At 38.8% G+C, this 12,045-nt stretch overlaps 1 protein-coding gene across 16 annotated transcripts in view; it reads right to left on the bottom strand.

Moving 5' to 3' along the window:
- The window catches only part of PPP2R2B (protein phosphatase 2 regulatory subunit Bbeta), a 436,961-nt gene that overhangs the window by 242,760 nt on the left and 182,156 nt on the right, over positions 1–12,045 (bottom strand). For 4 of the 16 annotated variants that reach the window (XM_070569303.1, XM_070569306.1, XM_070569304.1 and 1 more), the window contains one exon: positions 4,253–4,337. The exons of the other annotated variants lie outside the window; for them this stretch is intronic. In XM_070569303.1, the coding sequence (XP_070425404.1) occupies positions 4,253–4,289 (37 nt within the window). In that variant the 5' untranslated portion in view covers positions 4,290–4,337. The remainder of the gene's footprint in view (positions 1–4,252; positions 4,338–12,045) is intronic. 16 annotated transcript variants of the gene reach the window in all.

The following is a 12,045-nucleotide window of genomic DNA, read 5'->3' as shown; positions in this document are numbered from 1 at the left end:
ACTCTCTTGATCACCAATATAAACCTTAAGGTGTAGGATAGTGTCTGGAGCCTAACTGGCCTTCAATAATTATGTGTTAAATATTTGCTAAATGAATGGTGATACTTTGAGAAAATTAGCCAGTTGAAGGATGGGACCAGAGCGGAGCTGAAAAAGAAAAGTGAAAATTGAAGTGGCTCACTTACCAAGAGGAAAAGCCACAGAAAAAGCACACCAAGAACAGCACTCTCTTCATCCCCTTTTGACAAAGACTGCAGACTTATAAGAGGTCGGTCAGAAAGCTGGGAGAATCTCAGTAACAGACAATGGCAGCCCGAGGTGCCATGGCTCAAGACTAATGCTCCAGCCCGCCGTCTCCAATGGAAAAGAATAACCAGCAGATTGATAAATTCTTCTGCTTACACTCTTGAACAAATAAACTAATTGCATCTTTGTTTTTAACCTAACCAATCATAGCTTGATTACAAGTCATTAGTGACCATTAATACATGAAACTGTTTGCATTTCACTAGTCTATCTGAATTACACAGTCTTTCCTTTCACACTAGCTCAATCAAGCTTCCAAAGGGACCCGCCCCCCTCCCCCCCATCGGGCCCCAAGCGAGACTTAAACAAACTAACAATTAGCCTCCAGAAGTGAACTATGATGCAAAAGATTTATTATTTTGCTTCATTGTTGATCTTCCTGTTGTAGAACCAGCTATTCCTTTCGTAGTGGAGGCATGCTCTTTGTGCCCAGAACGTGCAACCGCCTCTCCCGGAACATTCTCAATTATTCCCAATGGCTGCTAATGCCTTAGCTAGCAAAATGGACCTGCTTGTGTGATACTAGTACAGACAGTCCTAAGTTCACAACATATGGCTAACTAGAGTGCAGATAAATGCAAACAGCATGTTGGGGATTGTCAGAAATAACTAGGTGACAGGAACACAGTCTATTTGGCAAAAAAGCGGAGGCAGGGCACAGAATATATATACATGGTCAACTGGGTAGTCCAGAATTTTTAAAAGTCCATATGAGGCTTTTGACTATCCTTATTAGAAGTCAAGATTCTTGAACAGAAGTGGATAATTGCCAAGTCTCTGTCATTTTGTGCTGAGCAGTCATGGAGGGGCATGGAGTGACTGACAGATTAACAATCTCAGAAATGTTTGAGGACTCTCTAGCACAGCAATTGCCATTTGGGAGCAAACCCATGGTCCAGCTCATCTAATGTTCTGTTGCTTCAAAAAATGTCTCCCAGGGAACACCACTTTTGACTACTAACGTGCTGAGGCCATGGAATTAGAGGAGCGGCTAACAAGGCAAGTAACAGCAGCCCATATATTGTTGAAACCATTTTCACTTTTTATTCTAGGCCAGGTGCTGAGCATGTGACTCACGCCTGAGTTCAATAGGCACAATGATAGTATAGTGTTCCATGCAGTTTAAAAAGGACTTTCAAACGAGTTATCCCGGTCATCTGTATATCAGCCCTAAGAAAAAGTTAGATTATTAACAGCATAGTAATGATGGAAAATGCAGGCTCTAGAGGCAACTTCTTTGTTTTCGAATCCTGGCTTTTCTACCTACTAGCAGGGTGACCTTGAGCAAATTACTTAGCCTTTCTAAACTTCACTTTCCTCATCTGTAAAACAGAGATAACAATGGCTACCTCATAAGGTAACCATGAAACTGAAACAGGCAATTAATGCATGGAAAGTTCTTAATATAAATTAAACATGGCATATAATAAGTGCTCAAGAAATATTAACTGCTATTATTTATCTCTTTCACCTCTTTCACCACCACCACCACCCACCATGGCCATCATCTCTGTCACCACCACCATCACCCAAAGGAAGGAAACTAAATCACCAAAATAGAGTCTTTCCTCAAGTCACCCAACTACTAAACAACAAACCCACTATCTTCTGACCACACCATTCTCCCTACCTGGAACACTTTTCATTCCTCTTCCCTTCAACTGATTCCTTCTCCTCATCCTTCAGGTCATGGCTTAGCCATCTTCTTCAGGAGTCCTCCTCTAAGCCCTCTTACATCATCTTACAGCCCCTTGTCCTTCTTCCATTACAGAACTTCTTATAATTACCTGTTATCCTATCTGTATCCCCCACTACACCCGGAGTTCCTTAACAGAAGAGACCAAGTCTGTGTCCTACACCTTTGCATCCCCAGTGCAGAGCATAGCACCAGGAACATAGAACATGCTCAATAAATACTTAATAAGTAAAACGATAGATGGCAGACTCTTTTTGTACCAATCTGCCACCACATATTAAAGGATTATTTCTCATTGGAGCACACTTTGGGAAATCATAGATAGCCATACATGGTTTCATGCCTTAAACTGCTATGAAATAATCTTAATCTCATGTTGAAAGCTCAAGGGAATCTTAGTCAAATTCTAATGGATTCCATTTCTGAAGAAAGTAGCTTAACGTATGAAGATAATACCTTGAAGTGACTCTTAAATTGTGTTAACACACACACTCTTATTCATTTCATACCTCACACTTATTCACGAAGCTAGGCACAATGCTTACATAGTCACCAACCCCTTAGCATTTTGAAAAGGGCGCCATTCCTTGTACTTCGAAAGGATTTTCCAGAAACATTTGGACTTGATGAGGCACAGTGAAAAGCAGGCACTCATCCTTGTATTCTTCCTCACAACAAGCTCTTAAAATTCTGACTCTGAACTATCCCTTTCTCACTTGCAGCTTTTGTGTTTTTGGAAATTTTGAGTCTGACATGACACAGACCAGAAAAACAAGACCAAATAACAAAATACTTCAATCTTTCTTCTCTTGGTCCCTCTTGGAGGAAGGACAGAGGGTCTAAAAGTTGGAAGGTTCGGGGAAGTCCATTCAAAGCCTATCTAGTCTCATTTCATTAAAGTCCTGTCATCGAGGGTAAAGCAAATAAAACTCAGACACCGCCCCCCTCCACCGCCGCCCCAATCAATACTATACTAGAATGCACTGAAAATGTTACTTGGTTGGTAGAAATGAAAGAAAGTTACATTGAAATCACAACAGATATAAACCCTTTATTAAAATAGGTCAGAAAGTAACACGTAAAATTTTCTATAGCAAGGAAAGAGCTGAACTCCACAAACACCCCAAAGTATTATTTAAAAACAAACCCTGCTCTCTCACCATCTTACAGAAAAACACGCATTAAGAAATATAACTTGTGTGCAATCTATACAAATGCAGAAAGCACTAAGGTTGCATAGTTCCCTTGGGACACGAGTGCCTGACACATCCTTATCCAAAGGCTGACGAAGAATATACATAAACATATATACATATATATATATAAATATACACAGCTGCTCTTCATTTTCGTCTCCCTTTAAGTCTTTGACCACATTTTTAATTTTATTTCCCTATGATGAATACTTGGATATGTTTCTTTCCCCATTCCTTTTCTTAAAAGGAGCTTTTCTCTTCTCACTGTCATACTCTTTGATACATCTCAGAGTTCCTATCTACCTCTGATACAAATTCCACCTCAGGGAAGAATCTCTGATGATTCTTTTTCTTAAATAGAAATATACAGTTCTTTTGTACTAGAGTTTATTTTCCAGCGCCCCAAAATACAACAAAATGTGGAGGCTGTAAAGCTCAATAGTCTCACCACACAGTTTCAAGAAATGAATATAAAAGGCTAGCAGAGGTCTTCGTGCTACCTCATCCACATCAGGGGGGACTAAGGGGTTATACTGAAAGGGCTTCCAAATATTTATACAGGTTAGAAGTTACTGTTTTTCCTACATAGCCATTTCTAGGTTGGCTTTTTAATTCTAAATTACCCATTTAGTGAGAGCCTTTATTCTTCATCATACACAAAGTAAGAAGCCCATATTGTCCCCTCCTTCTTCTCCTGACCCCAGGACTTTTCTTTGTTAGAGCAGTTCATATATCTGTCTGGCTCACTAGCCTATTCTACATACCTGTCTAGCATCTAGAAAGCATGGTCTCTGTTGTCAAGCCTAATGTCTCTCTCCTTGTAATTTTATAACCAGTCATTTTTTGTCATCACTGTGTAACAATATTCCATCAAAACATGTTCTTAGTTCTTAAAATAATAAGTCAAATGATGCTTCCTATCTACACTTTCTTTTGAAAATGTGAATTAATTGATTTGGGTCCCACAGAACAACATTTAAGCAATTGGAACTATTCAGCACTTCCATATTGCTATTTTATTAAGAATAGTAGGTATAAATAATGATACTAATACCTTTATTTCCATAGGTGCTTTCATCTGAACAATTCATGCTTCATTATTGTGCCACTATTCTCTGTCTTGGGTTCTCCCTTGGCTCCTGTGACAAACACAGGGTTCAGATCCAGACTCCATGAGGTAGTGATGCTTCAACTTTTGGTAACACACAGGTGCATTATACACTCCCAGATCCCCCTACAGTCTCTTTGTGTGAGGTTGCTCCTGGCCTGTCAAAATCCAGCCTAATAAGGTGACGAAATCAACACCACAAAACCTTTCTGTGCTTCAGCCTCCTCAACTGAAAGTGGAGGTTTCAACTGCCTTCGGGTTTCAGAAGGCAGTGGTTCTCAAAGAGTTGCGCTGGACCAGTGGAAGCAGCAGCAGCAGCACCACCACCACCAGGGAAACCGTCAGAGGGCAAACATTCAGGCCTCATCCCAGACCTATTAAATGAGAAACCCTGGAAGGACCCCCAAAATTTGTCTTTAACAAACACTTCCGGTGATTCTAATACACATTAAAGCTGAAAACAACTGCCATAGGGAATCAATCCATGGAGTTTTGAGGAGGTTGGGGTGCTTAAGAGCTGTCTTCACATAGTTAAAGAAGGGGGTCATGTGCATAGGACACTAGGCTTTTGAGGTAAGTCTTCATAGTGTAGGGCTAGGAGCAATGGGTAAAAAATCAGAGACTGCTCTGATACATAGAACAACTTTTAAGCAATTGGAATTATTCAGAAATAAGAGTAGGTCATCTCATTGGTGGGAAGGGGCTCCCTTCCTCTCTCTCGAAGTGTTCAGAGGTACAAGGTTATACTTCAGGAGAACCTATAAATAAGGCAATATGATAAGAAGTACCAATAATAGAGATGCAAGATTTTTTAGAAAAACAAAATTAAGCCTTAATAGGAAGCTTCAATATACCATTATATAGAAAGAGAGGTTTATAATTAATCTCTTACCATTAATTTTTTACTATCTCAAAGCTCTTACCTTTAAAAACTATCCTACTGATGGTGCACAGAGTAGATAATGGATTCTAATCTCCTAATGCTTTATTTCATACTCAGCAAAGGGCAGCAGTTGGCTTAGACTCTCATAAGATTCCATTATTATTATATGAGATTTTATTTATTATTTAAAAGGGGATCAATCCGCACCAGCGAGAACTGATACTGGATCAAAGATTAAGGTTGATGTGTTAACTTATTTCTTTGTCTTATAATCAAAACAACTGTCTTTTGACAGTAATGATTATGCTTTAGGACATACAGATAACTGTATTAATACTAATGAAAATACAGCCTAATATTATTTAGCAGTTACTACATACTACGTACCTGGGACTGTCCTGAACATATGACATACACGTCATATTTAATACTCACAACAACTTTAGGAAGTGAAGTATTATTATCCTCATTCTATAGAGGAGGCACCTGGGCTTAGGGAGGTTGAATAACTTGCCCAAGGTCACAGAACTAGCAAGTGGTAGAGCCAGGATATAAACCTACTGGTTTCCAGAGTTAGTGTTCTTAACCACTTATGTATATTTTTAGTATAATCCTGAACTCTATGGATTTGGAGGGCAGAAAGAATGCACAGTCCAGTGCAAATAATACTTCTGACCCTTTATAGCTTCTAGAAATACTAAAAACAGCCAAACAGCCACTTAATGAAGGTTCAATCTATGTTGGGTTCTGAACTAACCACTGTACAACTACTGTCTCACTTAGTGCTCACAACCATAGGAGGCAGTTATTACTATTGTTCTGATTTTACATATGGGCAACTACAGTTAGAAGATTTAAGCAATAAGCCAGTCTTAATAAAGAATTGCTTGCTTACATAATTAAGTGGAAACAAAGCAAAAGATGTACACAGCACATAAAAACCACTTAGCAAATGTAGCTCCCCTGCCCTTACATTATATTTCCAGAGATAAGGAAGGTGGTGATGATGATAAATCCATTGTTTTCATATCTGTTTTCTTACTTCTTCCAAATGGCAAGTATCTGTGTGTTAGATGTTTGGGTGCAGTACGCAGTCATGAAATGGAACTAAGTCCATGGCTTCTCCATATTTTTATGATCAACAAATCCTAGTTCTTTAAGGTTGTACCACTGGCCAGGAGTATGGCCCAAGAGACTCTTCTACTTGGCCATAGTAACAATGAATGGCCTTAGGAATGAGACATCCCACACTGAGCCCCACAATCAAAGAGCCATGGCACTTTCTCTACCCAAAGAACCTTCTCCTAAGGATGTAGGTGGCCAACATCTTGCAGAGAGAGTCAGCAAGAATGAACACCTTTTTCCAAGACTGCAAGACTTGATCTAGTTGGGAGTTCAATGAAAGTTGATTTATTTAGTATTCTAATATCATGGAAAGAGCTCTATTTGAGGCATCACCGTCTCTGGACCTCAGTCTTGTCTCCACCACAAACCAGCCATGTGACCATGGGCAAGTTGATTAGCTCCACTGGATCTCAGTTTCCTCAATGAGGAAATGAAAAGAAAGAATGCTTACTCTCCAAATTTGTTGTGCATAGTAGATAAGAGCTGTGAAAATACTTTGCAGAAATATAAAACCCCTTCACAAGTATAAGATGGCATTACTATTTTATGTAACTTCTTCCTTGCCTAAAATTTGGCTGCTAATGTATCAACCTGGTTAGCCAAGTTGGTTTCCTGACTAATTTAAAAGGCAAGAGGAAGGAAGGGGGACTATTTAAACTGATAATTTTCAGCTGTACCAAAGAACAAATAGTTCTAAGCAAAGAACTATTTGCTCAGTTGCTTTGATGGTTAAGAGGGATTCATTTCCAATGGCCTTACTTCCCTATAAGCCTGGCAAATCCCCAGATCAGTGAATGTCATTAAGAAACAGCCTGAGGAACCTTTCTGTGAAAGCAAAAAGGAATATCACCAAACCACTATGTCACGAAGCAGGACAGAGACACTCTCAGTAGCTTAACAAAGGGAGCTCAATGTATTTTACCAAAGATGCCTTTGGGTTCCTATTCGGATTTCAAGGTATCCAGTAATTCTCCCTTGCATGTCTACATTAGAGAGTAGAATTGAGGAGACTAGTTGCAAGAGCTGTGAAAGGGGATAGTGTGAAGGACATTTTTATGCAGAGAGGAAAATAAAGAAATTCCATCTGGAGTTAAATTTGGAGAGATGAATAAAAGATAGTATTTAGTATGATGATTGTTTTTATGTCTTATTGGAAAGATTCAACCAAGAGATTCAAGAGCAAAGAGGTACAAATCAAGGAAACAATTCCTCGGTGCCTTTACATTTATCTTGGACTATGGTTTCCCTCAAGTAATTTGACAGATTAAAATGGTTTTATGATGTGACACCATCATCCTGCTCTCCCTATTACAGTTCTTAAAATATTTTGTAGGTCAACACGAACAAGTAAAACTAAAGATCTTAAGAATAAATTTTCCTTGGGTCTGTATTTGTAAAGGCATATTCATCCTTTCAAGTCACTAGTTGTGGGGCTATAAAGCTGATTGTTTGATTAATCACTCAGACTTTGGCTCTAGATCATCTTATGAAGTTTACTTTCAATATACCAAAAACAGAGGTTATGCAGGTTGCTTAGATCATGATCAACGACTGGGAAGGAAACCAAGGCTCTTCAGACATAAAACATGCCATACTTTCCAGAGCCAAGACTATCTCACGAGTGTATGATGGTATTTCCCTGCCTGTGTTTCTCTGATAAAACATACCTATGCTCTGTCACTAACAGCCATGTCACAATACACCACAGCGGACTACCTGCCCCCATGTGCAGACCTCTCCAGTAGGTCTAGTTGCCACTAATCCACTGATTAAACATTTTAAGACTGGCTTTGGCAAAACATGCCAGAAATTCCTTCAGGGTAATTAAAACCACCTTCTGTATCAATAAACACAGACTGTGAGATCCTTCATGTTCAGAGGGGCTGGCTCTGACCCGCGGGCTCTAGGACATTTATTCTTAGATGGCTTTTCCATCATCGCAATTGATTTTCACTGACTCCTCCAGACCCTTTCCCAGCCCCCTTATGAAATGATTGGCTGAGGTCAGAGATATCATCTTACCTTTATTGTTTCAGCCAAGACACAGGACCAAAGGGGCCCTGAACCCAAGGACAGAGCTCATTGCCAAAGCCCTTTCACCAGACCTACAGGTACCAGCTTGAATGGGATTCTTGTTACAGAATTTGACAGTTACTAGCGTCCACTTATCACTGCTCTTACAGGGTTCAAACTAATTTTCATTTTAAGAATGATTAATGTGACTTCAAAGTAAGAGGAAGAACCCAGGTGAATATTTACTACCTTGATATCCAGACTAGTTCTTTGCAAACAGTAGACATTCTATGAACTATTTTTCACCATAATGACAGCTTTATTGTTTTTATCATGTAAATCATGTATATACTTATTTACAACTTTCATACATTAGAAAATATAAAATTGATAAATATAAAAGATAAATAGTAAAAATTACTTAAAATTCCATCAGCTGGAGATAACCATCATTAATATTTTGGTAGCCATTCTTTTCATGGAATTCTTTATGTACACACACAGAAGTTTATATAAGAGGAATCATACTATACATATTCTTTTATCATGGATGTGACTACCTTTTATTTTTTTACAGTCTTTTTTTGCTTACTTCTCCCCTCCCCCTCATAACCAATGTTAATAACCTTTTATATATTTTTTTCATACTGATAGCATCATATAACAACTCATATGGGGTGAATGAGGTTTCAGTTGCTCAACCAATACTTATTAAATGGTTAAAGAGTGAAATGAAGAACATATAAACAAATAAATGGATGAAAGAAAAAACAATAGTCTACACTCTTAATTAGGCAGTACAGTTTCCAAGTGCTTGCAAAAATCATATAGCACATCTGTTGACATCTCCCCTAGATCTTTAAACTCTAGGGTGGGTAAGAGAACCTGGTTTCCACATGTTTAGTGGAAACTTCAAGTTTAAACTCCCAAGTAAAGAATACATAACTAGCTACTGTCCTAACTACAGAGTCATTATCAGTCTATTCTCAAACTCAAATCAGGTTTGAAAACCATTTACTAAGCACTTGCCTACCAAGCACTGCACTGTCCTCTGTAGGATAAACTAAAGAAGTAAAGATATAATGATTGCCTTCCAGGAGTTTCTTTCTGGTCAGGGAGACATTATGCAGGTTTGCCTCTTTTTGGCAGGCTATCTGATCTTGGACCTCAGTTTTCACATTTGTGAAATGGTAATAATACCTATATATCATAGGATTGTTGTTAGGATTAAAGAACTTGAGGAATTCAAGAAAAACCTCATGGGAAAATGCGAATTTGAGGCAGGCCTCGTAGGTACCAGGGAAGGAAAAACAGCACACATGGGGGCAGGAAGGCAGGAATGGCCTGGGGTAATGAGCACTCAGTACAAGCTAGCCCGGTTGGTTTGAAGATCACTTAGGAGACGCTCGGAGATGAGGGATAGGCAGAAAACATGAAGGTTTATAAGCACAGGCAAACAGTGTGAACAGACTAATCTTCTTAAAGGGTCAAATAAAAGTAGGAAAATATTTTTTGCCTTTTCAACATGTGCCAATGTCTAGATCAAGGCCATTCATCTGAGTACCTCAAAGGCACCCTGCTTGTCAAGTAACTGGAAAAAGAACAAACCTGGCCTGCACAATGGGCTCAAATCCAAGTTTCTAACACTTATAGGAAAAATTCTGATCAGAAAATTTCCATCTCAAATTGTGCTGAGGAAGCTTAGGGACTGAGTAAGCATGTTGGCAGCAGAAGCACAGTACGATAATCAGATGGCTTTGGCATTTTTCACGACAGTGCACAGAGTTCTTCAGGTCCTGGGGAGACTTTACCAAATTTTTGATCTCTGACCCTACAAGGATCAGAGAAGCTATAGGGAAATACACGTTGTTCACAAACAGAACTGCACCAAACGTTTGCCCCTACATGCTATAAAGTGCCCGGAAGGTTCTGACTTCCAAGGCATAGTATGTCTCCACACTCATTCCATAGAACTGGAATGAGATTAGATATTAGTCACTCTAAGAGATGTCGGCTGGAAGCACTGAACTTTCCCAGTCTCTTCTGTTAACTCTGGGTTCCAGGGCAGCTATTCTTCCCTCTGTCATATCTTCTCCTTTTAAACTAGCGCCATGATGAATTCCTGGAATCACGTCCCCATGGATCTGTGCTGTCCTAATCCATACTCTCTGACTCCATCCCACCCACCCTGGCTTTTGAGACAGAAGAGAAAGGAAATGAGAAGTAGATTTTAATATTACAGTCCCAAATCATCATTGGAATTTGATGTTTCTAGAAGCTACCTTAATACTCTCGGTCTTCTGAGGAAGCAATTAAATCTCCTGTTAACTATCTCAAACCTTTATCCATTTAACTGCCCATACATATATACATCCAATCAGCCAGCCAACCAGCTGTGCATTCTTTAAATTTTATCTACAGAACACTCAGGTCACAACCTGTGTATTATTTTTTAATACTTCATAAAAATTTTAAATAAAAACTGTATCAAAGAACTTAGTATTCTCACTTCAATGCCTCAAAACACTTCAGAAGGAGAAAAGTGCCCCAAATACTCAAGCAAAGTGAATTGAAACTTCAGATTGACTCCTAACTATATTCCCCAAAGACTGCTGAAATGCAGACGGCCAACATACTTTGAAAAGGGACTAAAAATCACTCACTAAAAACACAATCCCAGTGGTTGTTTATAAGATTTGTACTTTTCATTTCCATCAAATCATGCTCCCCATTTTGGGAGGGAAACCAAAGATATCTGGAAGTATTAACCTAATAATAGCTAGAGTCTAGTGTTCTCAGATTTGCCTGGGTTCAAATAGCATTCAACCACACATACATTAATAAAAAGAAAAGTTAACACAGCTTTCAGAAATGTCAAATTTGAATCCCATGAGAGGCTAGCTCATTAAACAAGCATAGTGGTTGTCATACTGGGTCAATCATTCTTTGAAGTTACCTACTCACCAGTTAGAGGAAAATTAACATTTCCAGGTCACCAGGTTCCATATACTTGTCTGCAACTGATACCCTGGAACCATGTCAGTCATTTTATTTAATATAGGTGGGCAACTAAATCCTAGAGGACAAGCTTCTCACCCATGTGTTCAATGGCAGAGGCTGTGCACTGAGCTTGCCTCCCCGTCAGAATGAGTAAAAGTACCTGGTGCTTTGGGGCAGGACAAGGGCAATGGGAGTAAGTTAAAATTCAACGGTTATCTTTTCATGAATTTTTTTCTGATCTTCACCCCACACGAGTTTTCTGGGATGAGCTTGAACACTCTGGAAATCTGCAACAATGTGAGGTAGAGGCAAAATACAGAGCAGACAAAGGTGGGAGAGGGCCACAGCAATTGCAAAGGTATTCCTTGGTACAACTTGTTTAGAAGGCAATTTATTAATATTATCTAGAAACTTAATTTTTCATACCATTTAACCCAGCAATCTTGATTTTAGAAACTTGTTCTAAGAAAATAACCAGAGAGATGATGTAGATCCATGCAATTATTTATCACAAATTATTATAACAAAATATTGGCAATAATCTAAACTTCTAGCATTAAGTGATTGGTAAAATTATGGTTTCACTATAGGATATTACAGAAAAATGCCCACAGTATTGTTTGAGACCAAAACAAACAAAACAACAACAGATGTGAAAGCATTTTACATATAATTTCAGTATTCATCCATCTCTTTCTCTCTTTCTCTCTCTTTCTCT

Source organism: Equus przewalskii, chromosome 13 (assembly GCF_037783145.1).
Source record: "Equus przewalskii isolate Varuska chromosome 13, EquPr2, whole genome shotgun sequence".
In the NCBI taxonomy this organism is placed as follows: Eukaryota; Metazoa; Chordata; class Mammalia; order Perissodactyla; family Equidae; genus Equus; species Equus przewalskii.
This window is presented reverse-complemented; position numbering and strand designations above follow the sequence as displayed.